This window comes from Aphis gossypii, chromosome 1 (genome assembly GCF_020184175.1).
Source record: "Aphis gossypii isolate Hap1 chromosome 1, ASM2018417v2, whole genome shotgun sequence".
In the NCBI taxonomy this organism is placed as follows: domain Eukaryota; kingdom Metazoa; phylum Arthropoda; class Insecta; order Hemiptera; family Aphididae; genus Aphis; species Aphis gossypii.
In genome coordinates this window covers 24644514-24664809 of record NC_065530.1, presented here as the reverse complement: position 1 = coordinate 24664809, position 20296 = coordinate 24644514, and the positions used below count along the sequence as shown (strand labels likewise).

At 25.5% G+C, this 20296-nt stretch overlaps 2 protein-coding genes across 2 annotated transcripts; both read left to right on the top strand.

Moving 5' to 3' along the window:
* The first annotated feature begins 5235 nt into the window (after nucleotides 1-5235).
* Nucleotides 5236-11864, top strand: LOC114129845 (uncharacterized). The gene is made up of 7 exons (XM_027994692.2): nucleotides 5236-5702; nucleotides 9512-9626; nucleotides 10052-10078; nucleotides 10637-10824; nucleotides 10886-10996; nucleotides 11075-11253; nucleotides 11328-11864. The coding sequence occupies exons 1-7, from the start codon at nucleotides 5400-5402 to the stop codon at nucleotides 11404-11406; spliced, it is 1002 nt and encodes a 333-aa protein (XP_027850493.1). The 5' UTR covers nucleotides 5236-5399; the 3' UTR covers nucleotides 11407-11864.
* A 2985-nt stretch (nucleotides 11865-14849) lies between these two features.
* Nucleotides 14850-19478, top strand: LOC114129846 (platelet-derived growth factor C-like). Its single transcript, XM_027994693.2, is given in 6 exon segments — nucleotides 14850-14972; nucleotides 16945-17068; nucleotides 17201-17227; nucleotides 17304-17488; nucleotides 17580-17687; nucleotides 17777-19478. Coding segments are annotated over 6 exon segments (681 nt in total). The 5' UTR covers nucleotides 14850-14873; the 3' UTR covers nucleotides 17915-19478.
* Nucleotides 19479-20296: the final 818 nt, after the last annotated feature.

The following is a 20296-nucleotide window of genomic DNA, read 5'->3' as shown; positions in this document are numbered from 1 at the left end:
CAATAATTCCTGTTATAAAATTAAAATATAATTATACTTCACCTATGTTATTGTAGATATATGGTATATTCGTAATTCGTATAGAGTTAATATGCTATTAATGCAAATATTTTATGAAGTGACATAAATGCATAATCACTATAATAACTAATAAGTATAGGTACCTATTTATTTTCCAAGTATAGAAAGAAAATGGTGAATAATAGCAATACTAAGAAGTCGTTTGAAAGAAACCAATAAAGTATATTGTAAGCATACTATAAATTTAAAATGAATTCATATATTTAAAAAAAGTAATATGCTTTGGGAAATTTCATAATAACTAATAAATAGTAAGCAATAGGTAGGTTAGTATACCAGTTTACCACGTACAAAATGTAACTTATAAAAAAATGTACACAATTATTATATGCGTAGTTTCTTCATATTATTTGTTAAATTACCGAACAAAACAATAGTAAGATTTTCAATATACTCAAATCAAATATTTTTGTTCAGTGTTCAAGTATTTTGCAAAATATAATTTAAAAAAAATCGTTTAATCATATTAATAGTTCAATTACTATAGCCCATTTATGGTGATCGAAAACTTAAAGAAAATTTATTATTTATCAAATCTCGCTCCTTAACTTCTTAATATGTATTAAATGAATGAATTATATTAATCGTGATCTACCTTAAATTAATACATACGTACATATCATATTATTATTGTTTAAAATCTTGAAATAGAAATTCAATGAGTTATAATATAATATAAAGTTTACATTTTATTGTTTAAGTATTTAGTAATATTATCAAAAAGAAACACAAAATTGTGAGCTGGAGAAAAAATCAATATCCCAACATTATGGTGGTCGGGCGCATTTTACGCATAACTGTTGTCTGTGATTACCTCGATCAGGAATTTCAGTCAAGTGGATAGAACGTCTACACGTCATGGAACTATTGAAAATACTTCAAGTACCAAGATATTCGGTTTTAATTTACAATATATTTTGACTTTACTCATTGAGTTGTTAGAAAATCAGTAGGTGTAGTTAAAAATAAAAATCCCTAAATACCAAAACGTGAACATTTTAAAATAATTTATGAAAAAGACACATAAATAGTGTTGTACGTTTACAAATTTAAGGGAATAATTCTGACAGAGCTTGTCGGTTGTAGAGTAGTTTCTCATTTGTTTCACATCATTTCATCTCACTATATATTATTATCATTATACTATGCAGTAGTGTCTTGTATGTTAGGACACAAAATCTAGTAAAACATTATTTATCGTTTCAAAAATAATAATATGCTAATTATGTGGACTAAACATAATTTAGTGGAACATAATCAAAAAAAAAAAAAAAAAAATATAAGTATTTAGTATATAAAAGTTCCAGAATAAATAATTTTAAAAATGTTAAATATTATTTAAATTAGAAATTTGATTGTCACAAATGTACAATACTTATGCGCGAACGGCAACGTAATTTATTATTGTATACAATGTTTAAAAATAAAGAATTTAATTAAAATTTACCTTTTTTCATTCTGCTCCTACAACAAATAATAACACTATAAGACATAAAATATAATATTTGACATGCAACTTAAATACGGTATCTATATGAAATTATAATTTATTTTTTTAAGCAGTATCTTACGATATTTACTTATTTAATTATTAAGAGCTTGCATTTAATAATATATTCAGATTAATAGAAGTAGTATTTTTTCAATAGATTATAATATTTACAAGCTAACGCCTTAATAGTATGTATAATATTATTATTTCGTTTTATATAGTTTACCTTTCTCAATTACTATACACTAACCATATTATATTTTACATAATAGATTTTTTTTTTGGCAAAGTCACAAAATTCAAACAATATAATAAACACGAAAATATGTGACACACTCCAAATGTAAATTACTGTTTTCGACTGTATTCATTTTAATGTAAATTACTTTTTCGAAATTGTTTACCAAGAATGCTCAGTTTAACATAGTATCTAATTTCTAATACGTCATTACTATTTTACTCACTACCTTTATTGATACTTTATAGTATATTAGTTTTATTATAATATTTTTAAATTAGATAACTAAAATACATTGTTAAAATAAATTATAATGAAAAACTTATTATTTTGATTTTGAAATAAAAAGATTCAATTACGATTAAGACTTGAGTCATAAATAGTTTTAAAAACGAAAAATTACTATACAAAATATTTGTATAGGTAACACATAATATGAATAATTATGAAATACGTAAAAGATAGTTAGTATATAATATTTGGCATCATAACAGTATGCTACTTCAAAAAATAATTTTTTTCATAACAAATAATTTGACAGTGTACTGTTTAGTATTGGCATAATAAATAAAAACAATAATTCTAAGCTGTAATAATAATATAACTTTAATCTATAATACACTTTAAAAGCTTGTATGATATATGTGTTGCCTAAATATCATATAGATAAGGCGTTTTATTTTTGAACACATTTATCAATGATTTTTTATTGTAGAGATTTATAAAATAAATATGAAATAACTTTTATAAGTTAATTTTTAGTATAAAAATTAAATGTTTAAATTAAGTGCTTGGTTAGTAACTTTCATTTTTATTTTAACATTAATAATAATTAATAATAATTACAAGAACGTAATGGTTGGTGGTATCTCTGACAGAATAATTGTGATAACAAATCAGTCGTTCTTCCATCATACTCTGTCTGCTTTGTCTTCTCAAGTCTGCTTATAGCTCGTTACTCTCAAAGCTATGTTTACCGCATCTTCTTTCTTATATATTCTTGGGCCAGATTTGTTAGCCCATATTTCACCTCCTTTGACAGTGCTGCAATGATTCGTGTTCCTTCTCTAGGTCTTCTTTCTCATTCATGATTTCTTCGAGAATAGTTTAGAATCTCCACAATAGTGCTTTTATCCCGGAACAGAATAACGGTTCTTTGATAGTGGATCGTCAATAAGTCATCCATTTCAAGTCCACACATCAATTCCTAAAGGTCTACGTATTTACTCTAGCTTTGATTTCTTATTGGCAAACTTCTGAACTAAGTGATAAAATAACAAAAGATAAAGTAAAATAATATTTGATATTTTGTTTCAAATCTTGTACGTCTATGTAAAATATTGATTGCTGACCTTTAATTGCCTATCTAATTCGCCGTTTTAAATTATTATTAGTTATTAAAAATTATTGCTTTTAGAGTGTTTTAAAATAGAGGATAAAAATCTTTCAATGACATATTCGTTTCCAATTACGCACCGTCGTAGGCAAAAGAAGTACTCGACTGAAACCGAATTGTCACCAATTATTATAATATACATACTATAAGTACTGTAAGCAGAGGATTGCGGATGAAAGACACGTACTGACGTACACTCATAGGCCAAATATAAACGTTCCTATGTAAAGCACTATTCAAAAATTTCAAACGTGGAGTGATGTACGTGTGTCTACATAGAATTATTATTGTTTTTTATTAACAGGTGTTAGTTTTACGTGTCACGCGTTTGAGCACACAATGATTTATGAAACATGCTCACTGAAATGATAACACACTCTTAGCGATTGCAGATAAAAATAAGTGAACCAGAGTTTGTATGATTTTCATTATAACACATTTTCAGCTTAAATCAAAATGCAAATACAATTATAGTGATTAATCCAATATAACCGTTTAATTTCAAGATAAAACAAAATATTGGGCAGTACAATTTAGTACTAATTTAGTTTTAAGTGCTCTGGCTATTTAATGATATGTTTACTATCTTTATAATATTATATTGTAAAAAGTTTAAAGTAGGCATCTATACAATTTTGTCCACATTGCTAATTTTTGAAAATTTGAAAATGCTTAATTATTTATTATTAATGAATAATATTATACTAGACAAAAAGTAAGAAATATGTATGAAAAGTTTTTAATGTTCAAATACATTGTAACCTAAAATTCTTAAGCCTAAAAGATTTAATCAGAGTAAAATACCTATTAAAAATAATCTTTCTGACTGAAAAACTCCAAGCTAGATGGCAAAATAGAAAATGGTATTTAATAATTGGTTATAAAAATTATAGTAACAAACTAAATCAACAAAATTTATTTTCAAAATGATGTCAATTTAATTAACCTAGTCTATTAGATTTTTATTTCATATCAAAAATATATAAGATAATAAACACTAATATTCACTAGAAAAAGATTATTACGTGCTGAGACATATACAAAAATTACGTAAAATATTTTTTTAAGCTACGTTTTGTTACAGTATAGAAAGTCAAATATTATACTTTTTCTTGGAAAACAAATGTTTTTCTATTATCGTTGTAATTATATAGTTATTACATTACGAAACACTATTCTTAAAAGTCATACATAAATTAATGTGCTACTTGATATGCTATATACACAATATATGGTGGAAGCATATAGAAATACATGCAAATCTTACAACTTCAAAAAGCAAAACTATTATTTTTTCTTAATATTTTCATATGATAGTCGCAATTAATAAAAAAAAATATTTGAAGAACTATTATTCTTAGGTCTTAGTATATTTTACATAGTATTTTCTGTATATACTTATTTTATATTTTATTTATTTTTTGTTAACTTTTTTTTCAAATATATTTTAATAACTTTAAACTACTTGTTTGAATTTTTATTTAATATACATAAATTAAAAAAAAAAAAAAACTTCCACTTAATAATTTACAATAAAACAATTTGATCTCTTTTGAAAAAAAAAGAGTGCATAAACACAAAATATAATTTTAGTATAAAAATCTAAATAATTTAAAATCTGGTCTCAAGTGTACTTTTAAAGTTAAAAATTAAATGAAAAGAATAAATGTTTTACTAAAGAATAACTCGGTCATGCTCGGATCCCTAAATAATAATTTAATAATAAGCATGAACGATGGATTTTGTACTAATTTAATATTTAAAAATGTACGTAATGTAAAAAATGTTTGTACTTCGTACAAGGATGATTACCCCCTCCATTTTCATCTTCTTTGTGAATCCGTCCTTGCGTCCCTATAATACTATCTGCATCCAAAATATGTTATTTCACTGTGTTCTTTATCACGATAATATATACAGAATGACACAGTCGGTGACTATACCCAACCCAACCTGACTTAACTTAATACCGGTGACGTTTCACAGTCGATCTCGCGTGTTGCAGTAATCGTTGATATATAATATTGAAAAGCACGACGTCATCATCTCCTCTGTAAAAGGTGCGCAAAACGGTCTACGGCGCTGATCGCGCTGCAAACGACTCGGAACGGGACCCCCACAATTTCGCCGGGTGCCCGGTGGGTGGTGGGACGAACGGCCGTTAACGCACCTGCATCAGCACCGACACAGTGATGCGTCTTCACACGCACGCCGACTTTGCGACAGGACGGATAACGCGACACCGACTTGCGGTATACGCTACACGGGCACCGTTCACGACAAGCACAATGGTCGCAGGTGCGCTGGTCGCCGCCATCAGCTGTTGGTTGCTGTTCGCCGCCGCCGCCGCAAAACACGGTTCCAACGATCATTCGGTGCAGTATGACGGAGACCACGTTCTGCGGTACCACACCACCACCAGCAGTAACAGCGGTGAACACTGCTGCACCGGACAATCCTCGTCAACTGCAGCCCTAATCGCGAATACCACAGAGGTAAATAATATAGGCCGTCTGCTTTAAATATAATATTATCATCATTTCCATTTTGTTTTATACCGTTCGTGTAACGTGAACCGAGACAATAAAAAATTAATTATTATACCAAATATAACGATAAACGATGAGGGTGTACTGCGTATAAGAAATCATAATGTCGTCCATATAGATTGAACAGATAAAATACGCATTTTTTGAAATCAGAAATATTAGATAGCAAGAAAAAAAGGATAATTTAATATCTCGTTTGTTTGGATATCTGATTTAAATTGCATGTTTTATTGTTTTGTATGATCTATACCCTTATGGGGAGATAATTTATAGCAGATTAAATTCGTTTTTTTTTATACATTAAACAAGTTAACACTATACATATACATATTATATGTAAAAGGTATAATTGTTTAGAAAATCAATTATTTTACCATCAACTAATTTTTATAAAAATTGAACTAATCCTAATAACTATTTTAAAATAACTACACGATGGGTCAGTGAAATAACGAAAAACAAAAAAAAAATCGTATAGATTTCGTATAGATAACATTTCGATCGTATAGATAACATAAATCATATGCAAAAGTACAGATTACATGAAATGTGGTTGAATAAAATAAAAATGATGCATTTAGAAGTATTGAAATATTATCAATTTATTTATAAAATCAATGTGTATTGTACTATTGTGTGTATATAATCCACAGCCAAGTCTATCACAATAATGGTTTTTAAATTTGGTCTATAGTTAATACTTAATATTATACTCGAAGATATGCATCTCGAATGTAATTTTTAAATTTTGTATTTTAAAGACGGGATCATACAAGCATTTGTTGGCAAAACCGAATATTTTTTTGGTTGTAGTTGGTTATAAAAAATAAAATAGTTATTTTTATTATAAATAATTTTAGATTTGTATTTAATATTTGATTAAAATCACCAAAATTTTAAAAATGTATTTAAAAGATGTGTAGTAAATAGGTATTTAATGAAAAAAAACAGTGTAAATTAACTGGCATTATTTAATTTGTCAGAATGACGCCGTTCACAATTAGTTGTCAGTATAGGTAATGAAAATACTATGTTATATATAAATTACTAATTATTATCTAATATCTATTTGTTTACATGTATAAATAATTGTACATTTTATTAAAAAATAATTATAAAAACCAGCGTAGTACGATTGCACGCGTTATATCCTTTTAGGTATACGATTGCGCGCAGTGCCAGAATAACAAAATACAAAATTTTAATTACCCAAAGGCGTACGATTGCACGTGAAATTGGATACGACGTTGCCAAATTTATTATTATTTTTAATATTTAAATACAGATACTAATACATTAATTCAGAAACTAAGAATGATATAATATTAAAAAAAATGTTATTTAAAAAAAAAAACTATCATTAAATTTACTTAAATAATACAAAATAAAAAATATAATAATTCAACATTTAAATTTTATAATTTTAAAGCCCCGATACCTATTTCCAACTATAGCCAAATAGGTACTTAAGTAAATTTTTTGGTGTTTTATTATTTAAATAATGTTTGTGTTCAATTTTCAGATTTTCGATTTTCCTTAATTCTTTCTTCGTTTTTGGTTTAATAAAATTATTCGTTTGGAAATGGTTTATAATAATTGTTTCTGCCTGAGTTTCCATAAGGGTAGTTAAAACAACAAATATCGGTGAAAAACAGCATGTTTCCAGCCGGAAAACTTCTTTTATTGCTCCAATAGCATCAATTTCAAAGTTAATGTGTAGTATTTTAATTTTAAAAAAATAGTGATTGTTTTTCGCATATACTAATTAAATATTTTCATACATTAATATAAGTATTTTTAAGTTTATCTACTATAGTATCGTACGGATATATCATGGATCAATGGACCTATATATTTGGCAACGTTGCTTAAAAGTAAAAATAATATAGCGCGCGCAATCGTACGCTTTAAAAGGTACCGCTGATAAGGACTACGCGCAATCGTACGCTTTAAAAGGTACCGCCGATAAGGACCACACCTAATCGTATCGTGCTCATAAAAACATGCCTACTATATGCATACCTAAGGCTCTAAAGTATTAACATTGACCGTTACACTATTAATATGTAAATGGTAGATTATAATCAAATTGATTCAGGAAAATCTAATAACATTCTTTCATATTTAATACATTAAATTAATTGATATGTTTCAGTTGTTTACAAGGTAATGTTTCTTGGTAATATTAATGTATTAATTATCTATCAATTACAATTTTATTGACTATTGGTCTGATTTTTTATAACTATTTGTAAATACCTATTTAGGTAACCACACGCATATGGTCTACTTATTGATGACCTTAATGGATTTTATATTTCACTTATTTGTTAGAACATTTGGTTAGTCATTTTAGGATTAAAATTAAATCATCAGTAGTTACTAATAGTGGTTTTTCCATTGACTTACGGATATTATTAAATTCGAGTTAACTATAGATAAGACGTTTGAAGAAAATTATTATAAAGTTTATTTAAATTGGATGCACATTTTGGTATTGGGGTATGGTTTTAAATTATTTTGCGCAGTTAAGTATTTAACTAAAAATAGATTTTTTTCAATCTCCCTAAAAACTTATTTATTTATTTTCTCAGGAGTTATGTTTATGTACACTTGGTGATCCTAGTTACCGCTGGATCATCGTTTGTTATGATCTTATACAAATTATATGTTACAAAAACAAATTTTATAAATTATAATTTTTTTTTTTAAGCTAATATTTAAACGAAAATATATTATATTGTATTTTTTATACACATTAACCGTGTTTAATAAGTTCAGTTATGCTCACTCTAAACTATAATAATTATGATATTTATTAACTTTAATTTACTTTGATATATTTTGATGATATTAAGAATATAATACGAATGATATGAATAATAAATAATATCAAACATTATAAATAAGCCTGTAGTACCTACTTTTTAAGTAGGAAGTTAGAGTAAGAGTTATAAAATAGAGTGATGAGTTTAAAATAATCATATTGCCCTTGATGCATTCTTAGACGGATGAAGATTTTGCAGGTCATACAAAATTAGTTACTATCCGTCACTATTTTGATTTTATAACAATATAATATAATGCAATATCGTTTAGTACACATTTAAATAAATTATCTTTAATAAATGTTTTGTATACTTGTTTAGAATCTAAAAGCAAAATAATAGTACTATACCTACTAATAATACAATTTACATCTTGTACTTTCATAACAACCTAACTCCCATGTGTCATACACGATACATAATGTTGCATTTGTACAATAATATATAATACATATATATATATATATATATATATTATATATATATTAATATTAAGTATTTAAATAATGTTTAATTTATTTTCATATGTTTCTACCGATCTTGAAACACAACTTTTGCTTTATGGCCATTACATGGGATTAATACATTTTTAAATAAAGGTTTTTTGTATTGCTTGTACCTACTTAAAATGTATTATTAAAATATTAAATAATTACAATTTTTAATTAAAATGTTATAAAACAAAATAGCTTTTTTAGAAAACTTATAATTTTTATTTTATTTGTTAAGTTCTGGATTTAGATTGTGTACTGATAATATATATTATACAGTATCTCAAGTTCGGTACAGAAGATATTGAATTTAAAGTAAATTTTGAATTTTGGGCATTTTGGTTGATTTATTCTATTTATTTATTAAATTAAAACCATTTATTATGTAATTTTTATACTTAGCTTTTTTCTTAAAATACATATTATTGTGTTTTAGATTCCATTGAATGTTATAATGGAACTGAACCAGGTGACAAATGTTTCAGATTTATTTACTAAATTTATGCCAGATACTAATATGGATGAAGCTCAAAGACGTTTTATCACAACAGGTTTTCAAAGTTGATTACTTATTAAAAATTTATAAAATAAAAATGAATACTACATAACTACATAAAGAATAAATCAATATAATATACTGAAATTATTTTTCCATTTTAATGATGCTATCTATACTTAGAATGAACCTCTAAATTAATCTATACAATTATAATAACTATTTTAATAAAATACTATTACCTATATTTAAGAAATAACAATAATAGGTTTTATTTATAATAAGCAACAATATATTTAATATTAAAATAAATACATTATTTAGTTAAATTGTTAGCTATCCAAAATAAAATATATTTTAAATTTTATGAATTAATATTTTTTAATAAATGTAAAATATTTAATAGTAAAAAAAAAAAAAAATACTAAATAATAATATTATATTATATTTTAATATAATCATTAAATGTTCTTTTTTCAGATCCTACTACGATGATTTTGGAAAGAAGTATGATGTCTAGTTCAATAACAAAAGAAATACTTTAATACTTATAATAATTTTTATTAATTGAATAATGTATATATATATATATAATTATATACAAGATATATCAGATAGAACTGATCAAAAAAAAAAATAAAATAAAATAATACTAATTAAACGTACAACAAAAATTGTGAAAATTATATAATTAAGAAATATACTCATTTCAGGAAATTTACAAAAATAATATTTTGAAAGAAGTTATAACGCTCCAAATTAATTTATGCAAAAAAATATCGATATTTTAAAATATTCTAAAAAATAAACTATTTTTTTTTTGATTTAGATCAAAATTTTTCTTTTAATTAAATTTACAAATTGGCTATTTTGAATTTTTATTTTTAATATTAAAAAATAAAAAAAACATTTTTTTTTATATTGTACGTGTAGCGCAAGTGTCTCTTAATAATAAACGAAAAAAAAAAATAAAAAAAATATTAATAAGAACAAAAGTTATTTTAAAAGTCAGTTCTATCTATTACACTTTGTATAAATTAAAAATTATGTGTATACATTATGTAGAAGCAGCATTTATACCTAAGACGGCTAGTTGTTCTATTGAAAGTCAAACAGTGAGTCTTAAAGATATCGATGATCGAAGTTTATATTATTTTCCTTCGTGCACACGGGTTGACCGATGCGGAGGAGGTTGTTGCAGTCACGATGTATTGGCTTGTCAACCAACTAAAATCGAGAAACTCCACTTAGAAGTATGTAATTATGAAATGTCTGTTTATTTGAAACTTTTAAAAGTAGTTTAATCTCTTATAGGTATTTGTATCGCAGTACAACAGAGCAGGAAATTTCGAATTCAAAGGTAGAAAAACAGTGTCAATTGAGCGACATTTGAAGTGCAAGTGTAAATGTGTCGTTAAAGAAGAGGTGTGATTAATAATTAGTTTTCCTTTTATTTTCATAATTTTTGTCTAATAATGACATATTTATTATTTTTTTCTACAGAACTGTAGTCCATTGCAGGTGTATAATCGCAAAGACTGCCGATGTGAGTGCAGCAATAAAGATGATGAAAAAAAGTGCAACGGTGAATTAAAGCAATGGAACTCTACGACATGCAAATGTGAATGTCGCAAAATTAAAGAATGCACTTCAGGATTTGAATTTGATAATTATACTTGCCGGTGATTTGTTAACAGTTTAAATAAATATAATACAGATATAAATATTTATGTTATAATTATTTTATATATTTCAGATGTGAGCCTATAAGAATAAGAAAAGAAAATACTGGTACTCATTTGAACAGAAACAAATATTCATTAGTAGTTTCATGAACTCAATTCTCCAAAAAAGCATACCAATTATGTACATTGTATTGTAATGATGTGCGCTTAGCCATCATAATATATCTTAAATTTTAAATGTATAATAAATAATATTCAATAAAATACAATAATATATATAATAATTGTAATAATAACATATGTATAATAATTATAATAATTGATAGCTTTAAATATAAGATAAAACTCACACATATGCACATATACACTTGCACACACTCTTATCTGTACAAGAATTATATGTATAAGGAGACTGGTAGTCGCCGTCAGGGCGCTGTGTGTTGTTGCCGTCTTTTTGTATAAGGATTCATAAGCGAGTGTAAAAGACTACGCAGATCGTTATATAAAAGGCGTATACAATTATTTAATTGTAAAACATTTGTTAAAATATAATTCATGTGTTTGTAAAATAAAGTTAAATATAAATAAATAGTTAATTTAAGGAAAAATGGTGTAATTATTTTATTATATAAATCAATCACATCACGTTATATCTTGAATACGAGGTGCGATTACAACAAGCAAGTCGACACAGGAATCAGAGAGGTAATATCATCAAGTTATAATTTATTATATGACAAGTAATGATTTAGAAATATGTAATAGTCCCTGATTAACTTACCACCATTTTCTCTATCATTACAGTACATTATACAATAATCATACAGCACTGATCGTTCTGTTATTTATATTATTTAAGACTATTAAAGTATTATGTTGAAATGTTGCATACACTATACCTATATTATTGTTAAGAGTAAAATGTTAGTTTGTTTGAAAGACATCAAAGATGATTGTAATTTATAAACGAATGTTAATCAGTAAATTTTTAATTTGAGAAAATGTTTTAAGAAAATATTTATTGGATAATATTTTTGTTACATTTCAGACATTATGGTTAGAGATTTATAGGAATATGATAAAATTATTTTTTAACCATAATTTTAATTCTTAAAACTAGTGTTTATTCAAAACATATTTATGGTTAGAGATCATATTTTAAAGCATAAATAAATAGCAAATAAAACATAAGAATTTATAAAAAGAGAAATGATAACAAATAATTTTTCACAGTTTGAATGCGTTTTATGTGTTTTATTATGAATGTGTCTGTATTATGTAATGTACAAGTTTGATATTATAATTTTGCATGATTACAAAATATCAGAATAGAAAACCTGATCAAACTATAAAACATTATTTTAGGTACTAAGTGGAACAAATTAATATGCTGGTTTTACAATATGATATTTTGTAATATCCTTGGTTTTACATTAATATGTATTTTTTAAATTGTATCCGAAGAGCGAGTACCTTTTTACCTTTTTAAAATTACTCTGAAGGTAAGAACAGTAATTTTTTTTGACTTGATTAAGACTTAATTTTTGTCATACCTATATATTTAAATTTTTTAGACAAGTTTATTTTATTTTAACCATAATTTAGATTATTATAAAACTATTTTTAGACATTTGAAATAATGTTCGACTCTTTTTTATTAGTTTTTATTTGACTTTTTTAAGATACAATTTTGTTTGTTTGTGTGTTGAAAAATTATAATTATATACAAATTTCTTTACTGGAATTCAAAAAAAAGTCTTGAGACATAATTTTTACGGACGTAGCCCGTTTCGCCCAAATTTTGTTTTTATATGATTCCCGTTTCGCCTAGAGTAGCTTAGATCAATTTAAAATTAAGTTGGCAATAGTTCAGTCAAATATTATATTTTATTGAACGTTATAAAATCTATAGTAATAAAATTACGGGTAATTAATTTAGGAAAATTAAATCAAAGTAAATATCGTTTATAAATAATAATATGTAAAATCGATAGCAGATAACACATAAGAAATCCAGTCGTTATCGAATTGAAATCGATCAATCTATAAAGGGAAATTTTGAGAAATTTAGTCCAAACAGATATATACATAAATGCGTTGAAATACCAGACATCAAAATAAGATGCAAATATAATTTAAAGACTAGTACACAATCAGAAACAAATAACGAGATACCGATAATTATTCACTATGAATTCATTAAAAGTATGTGTTATAATTTTAAAAATTAACTTTAAAGTGTAAAATATATTTTAAACGATTAAAATCGATTTTATTATATGTATAAATTTTTATAATAAGATAAATTTGATTTTTTAATGATGTTTTTATAAATATTGTAGACTAAATTTTAAATTATTTAAATATACCACTTTTGTGAAAAAAAAAATTGGAAAACAAAGAGTATCACCTCCTCATGGTGTTTTTTGGATAACGCTAAATGATACTCAAATATTATAATCATTACCAACTTAATTTTAAATCGGTCTAAACTACTCTGGGCGAAACGGGAACCATAAAAAAACAAAATTTGGGCGAAACAGGTACCAGGGCAAAACGGGTCCTGCCCATTTTTAAAATTATTAGAAATTTAAATTTTGACGACATTTGGGAATTCAAATTCATAATAATGATTTATTCTCAAATAATTTGGAAAATTCAATTATTAATACGTAATATTATTTTCATTATATAGTTAAATTCCAAAATGTTAAGACTAATTTTTAAGTTAATTATAGACATTTGAAAATCCAAGTGTTTTTACTGTATTTTTTATTGTATTGTAAAAAAAAAATTATGCTCAGTTAAAAAACTTGAATACGCAGTACAAAATTCTTCATTGGTTGTATTTACAAAAATTAAAAACTGTCAAATATATATTTTAGGAAAACTTTTTTTTATTATTAAAGTATACATTTTAACAAAATTTGTTTAAATAATTTTAACTAAAAAAAATATTTTTTATTAAAAATTCAAACAATTCTCAATATCTATGACTATAATTTTAAAATGTATATGTTCTTTATGTTAAGTTGATATTATAGAATTTTAAACATGTTGAGCATACATATATTGTGCATAATGGTTTTTATAAAGATTTTAAGTTGTTAATTTCCACTCAACGTTTTTCATACATTTTTTAAACGTTTATTGAAAATCTAACATTTTGGTAAATGTTATTCGTTAATCAATGACAAACATGGTTTAATTTAACTGTATATTTTAATAAAAATGATTTACAATTTTATTTTATATCATTAGTTATGTCTATTTTTGTTTGGGGTGGTAAAACAATAATTATTTAGTTAAAATTTGTTAGTACGTATTTAAAGATACATCTTTAATATTGTTTGATACGATGTTTACCGAAATATTGTGGTTGGGAAAAAAAATAATAAAAAGTCACTCGTCTTTTTTTTATTGAATTATGTTACTATGTAATATACTTACGCAGGAGTGACTGTAACAGCTACTACATAACTGATTAAACACGATGTCGGTTATACCCACGCTGTATCCTCTGTTCACCGTCGTTCATTTGCACGTCGTCGCGATTGCAGAACGGACGCTTGAGATTCACTTAAAACCGTCTTATTACAGATTAACAACTTGCAATTATGTTGGCTGTTTACGCGCTGTCCGTTGTCTATTTGTCACTGTCCGTCTTCACCTTCGCCAAATCCACCGTCGCGGATGACGCCGGACATTCGCGGGAAGTAAATAGAAGTTTTTCTTTTACATGCCGTCTCGTCAATCGTGATAATAAAATAGGTATATATATACCATATACCCTGACACCCCAATGTTTGAATTTGAATTTTTGTTTTACCATTAACTGGACTGTTTATAGCTTTTATCCAATATTTGTGCCAATGATTTCCAGAAATCATACCAAATATTTCCTGTACAAAAATCAATTTTTAATTAATACAACAACAATTAAAAATCTATTTTATTAGTAACTGTCATTTCGGGTAACGTTACCCTAGCACCCCAGCGAAAAATTTTTTTTAGACATTTTAGTGCAATTAATGGAAAAAATAAAAAAATAAAAAATTTGAACTCTGCAAGTATATTATTGCATGTAACTTATTTCGCACATAGGTCATAGGTTATCTGTACCGTGTAGGTACCTGAACATGTTATATTATGGCGCTGTCGCTGATTTATCTAATAATAATGTTACATATATAATCTTTTGTATATTAATTATTATCAACTTGTTGATGCTGTTCCGAATAAAAACGCATTTTTTATATACACATGATATTATAAATAATATATCTATTTTAAATAATTATTCAACTAGATCAGCCACTCTCACGTATTACTGCAGTAAGTTGTTATCAGTGAACAGTAACGAGTTGTCAGCGAATTTAAGGGGTGGGCTGCTTATCATGTAACTATACCAAGATAGAAGCCGAATTAAAAATTAGCAGATTCATAGAAATCATTTAGTTTTTAATTTGATACGAAATTTTCATTGATAATAATTAATGACATAACAATTTTTTATAACCTACGGGTCATATACACTATTATAATATAACCCCAACACATTATTATTTTTGTTAGCCTCACTATTTAACAACCAGAAAATATTTTCTTACCACAGTGCTGTTAGTATATCGCTATCTATTATTTATTGTAATCATTTCTAATTCAAACAACATGAATTATATAATAATATATAATAGCGCTTAAGCCTGTACAACCTATTTTAAGTAGGAAATCCGCACAAGAACGATAGAATAGAATGAAAAGTTACAAACAGAAGTATAATCATATTGTCCTTGATCAATTCTCTTTGAAGGAATACCGTTTTTAATTTTTATAGATTATATAAGTCAGTAACTGTCTTTAATTTTTGCTATTTTACAACAATGTACTGTACGTGTATTATATTATTAATAGTACCTAAACGCAATCATGTTAAATTTACTTTAATGTAAATGTTATATGTACCTACTCGGTTAAATTCTAAAAAATAAATAAAAATATTTATAGTAAAATGTATAATAACCTTGGGCTTTTATAAAAACGTGACTTTTATGAGACCATAATATACTATATTATAGTTTGGTAGATACACTGGTTAGGTATTAAGCTTTGCAAATAAGTAGTAAATAACTAATAAGTGACTAAGTACATACAAAACAAATGAATGGTATCATAATATCTAAGTTTGCTATGAAACACAGAATATTACAGTAGACACTTTTTAACTAAAAATAAATAAATTTATGAACTAAATAATTCAAACCAGTCGATTTAATAACAAAAACGCAATAAGCATATATGACTGGAATGAATTGTATACTTTAATACAATAGTTTTTATTAATATTGATTTACTTTTGTCTTTATTTAATACCACCAGAGTTAACTCGCTAAATAATTTATTGTTAATTAATTTAAGTTAAAAATGTTATACATAGTTGGGTACCAGTGTCGATTAAATTGTTTTATTAATTTCATAAATTACGCTTAACGTAAGTAAAATATTTATTAACTTATTGCAATTATGGCAAAATATTATCGGTTTAAATTAATTTCATATTATTAAACTAATATTTATGTATTACTTATTTTTTATCAGCGAGGATTAGAATTTTAATCATGGAATTCATAACACAATATATAAAATATACCTATACGACTTATTAATTATGGTTAATTTTTTTTTCAGATTCCTTTGAATGTCATAATGGAATTAAGTCAAGTAAAAAATGTTTCAGAACTGTTTATTAAATTCATGCCAGACATAAATATGCATGATGCACAAAAACTTTACACCACTATAGGTTTCCAATGTAGGTTATTTAATGTGATAAAATCTAATAAGAAGTTTGAATGTATAAACATTTTTTGTTATTTAATAAATAAATTAATATTAATTAATAATAATGAATAAATAAAATTTTTTTTTTCTTTCCGTGTTTCAGATCGTAATTCGTGTGACTCGGAAATAAGTAAGTTTTTAGTCTGTATTAATATACTCAAAGAAATAATGTAGAACAAAATATTATTAATAATTTATATGTTTAGAAACAACGTTGATACCTAAAGCAGCAAGTTGTTCTATTGGACTTCGAACAATTAGTCTTAAAGACATTGATGATGTTAGTTTATACTATTATCCAATGTGTACCCGAGTGAACCGATGTGGAGGTTGCTGTGGACACGATTTATTAGCATGTCAACCAATTAAAATCGAAACCCTCAGCTTCAAAGTATGCGTATAACAAAAAATCTGAAATTTTTGTTTAGTTTGTTAATTTATAGAATGTTTCACTTTTTTGGCCATCCATATAATATTTTTAGGTTATGGTTATACAGTAGTCCCCTGAATCGAGGAAATTGGAATTTAAAGGTCGAAAATCAGTAACAGTTGACCAACATTTGAAGTGCGATTGTGTTATTGAAGAAGAAGTATGATTTATAATAATTTTCCTTCCATTTTTAGAATATAGTGAATTGTTTATTAATCATAACCATAAGTATTATTTATTTATTTGCAGAACTGCACACCTTTACAAATATATAATCCTCACGAATGCGGTTGTATGTGTGCCAATGAAAAAGATCGTCATGAGTGTCATGATGAATACGGGTTAAAACTGTGGAATTTAACAGCTTGTACGTGCCAATCATTGTAAATGAAGAATTTACTTCAAGACTTAACAGTGTTATGCTTGCGGGCGAATTCGCATTTTTAAATCATTTGTTTTTAATACTTAATTTAAACTTAACAATTTTTATATTTCAGACGTAATGCTTATTATATACAAACATAAACAACATTATACATAGTATACATTTAACAAATCCGCGTCATAACATTAAATTATAGGTGAAACGTAAACTAAAATAAGTTCATTAAAATATGTTAATAACAATTACGTATATGTAATAAAGATTTAATTTATCTTTTACAATTGAATTTATCAAACTTATGCATACATACTATATTATTGTGTTTATAAGCATTATAGCAGTGCAAAAAATACGTTCTTTATACAAACGTATCACAATATTATAACTGTTACCAACTTCCCTTATGGAATACAATTGCAATAAACAAAACGAACTTTAAAATTATGTATTACTAGGTATTGGTAATCTATAGTATGCAGTGGTGTATTTTCAACATTTTTCTGGCGGGGGGTCCACAGTTTATACATAATTAAATAATTTACCTATATAAACTATGAGAACTATATTACCTATTGCCTTTATGGCTTTATCACACACTATATTTAACTGTAACTTGGAAACCGTCATCAGAATACACAGAATACCAATTTCTATACTTATTACTTTACTATACTGTAAAGATATGTATCGGTTTTTTTTTCCAGTACCCTTGGACCACCCCCGTAAATACGCCACTGCTAGTATATTCAACCTTCAATTTATTTCACTTTTGATTGTTGGTCAGTCTAGAGCAGCGGTTCTCAACCTTTTCGTATTCGCGTACCACCTACACAGTTTGAAAATTTTTACGTACCACTTGACCATATTTTTGCTTTTTTTTTTTTTGGTTATTAATAATGTATACGTATATGTTTTTTATAAAGGGAGATTTTTTTCGCGTACGGCGTACCACTTATGAGCTTGCCACGTACCACAGGTTGAGAACCGCTGGTCTAGAGAAAAGAGAACCAAGAGAACCATGGTTTATTAAGGGATTATGTATAGACAATTTTTTGACATGTGTGTGTTAAGTATTATATTATGCATGTGTGTGAATGGTAGATGAAAGCAATGATGTAATTATATAGTGAGAAGTTCCGTTGGAAACTAGTTGTATTGCGTCTGCCGTGTTTAAATTTTAACGGCGTTACTAGGTACATAACAAATGGATAGGTATATAATAAGCAAGACAATTTACTAAAATTAGTATTTTTTTTTTAGAAATACTGATAAATGATAATATTATATTTATTATAATAAATTAAACATTTTGTTTTATGATAAGAATAATAAAAATAGTTTGTGAATTCAGGATATTGCAATATTTATAATTTTTTAAACATCAATTTTAATCATTTTTATTTGTTTTTACACATAAATGAAAATTTTTGATTTATATTGATAACTAACAGTTGATTTTAAAGTTAGCTTTACATAATATCTAATATTATACAATTATTTAAATGTATATGTTAATGTTAATAATTACGACGTATAAAAATCTTAAAGAAATTATGGGTGTACTAAAAAAAAAAAAAAACTTTTAAAAACATTTTTAATATTATTTATAGTATTAATTTAAAATACACACATTGTGACATAATAATGATGTTGTCTACAACAAAAATATTTATCTTGTGTAAACTATTGATTTTCAAACTTATTGTCATTAAACTGATAATAATTATTTCAAAAAATAAAATAAAATGAATACAGTTTTTATAAATATCAGCTATTGCAACATTTATTTACCTGTGGTTTGCAGCCCCCGGGGGTCCGCGATACTCATGATCCGGTGTCCGTGGAAACCTTAACGCATAACATACGTCAATACGTGACAAGATATATTTATAAATGTGTATGTTTTTTTATGTCTACTTATGTAATTTGTAATATAAAATAATTATTATAATTTGGTTATGATAACATGAGATGTAAAAAGAAGATATTCGAAAAAAATTAATGGGGGTCTTCGATATCTAAAAATTTTCCATCAGGGGTATAAAGGTTAAAAACAACTGAGCTATTGCTTTTTGAAAATTCATCAATAAATGTATGATGTATCACATTTATTATTATAAGCTAATTTAAAATTATTTATGCAAGTTTTCTTACTACTGTAGTAAGAAGATCATATTTATTTAAATTTAAAACTCCTTTTTTATATTGCATATTATAATAACTAACGATCGAAACATATTGAAAAAAGTAAATGTATATTATATGGTACTTAGTGTGAAAAGGTTAATTATTGATAATTTACCTATTGATAATAACATATAGGTCAATAAACAATAATTTAGGAAAATTAAGAATAGAATAAATGTTTATAAATGTTAATAAAT

Bases quoted from the DNA above. Each gene is read 5' to 3' on its own strand.
- LOC114129845 (XM_027994692.2), top strand. From the start codon at position 5,400: ATGCGTCTTCACACGCACGCCGACTTTGCGACAGGACGGATAACGCGA. The intron at 5,703-9,511 runs GTAAATAATATA...ATTGTGTTTTAG, and splicing joins TAATCGCGAATACCACAGAG to ATTCCATTGAATGTTATAAT. The intron at 10,997-11,074 runs GTGTGATTAATA...TTTTTTCTACAG, and splicing joins AATGTGTCGTTAAAGAAGAG to AACTGTAGTCCATTGCAGGT.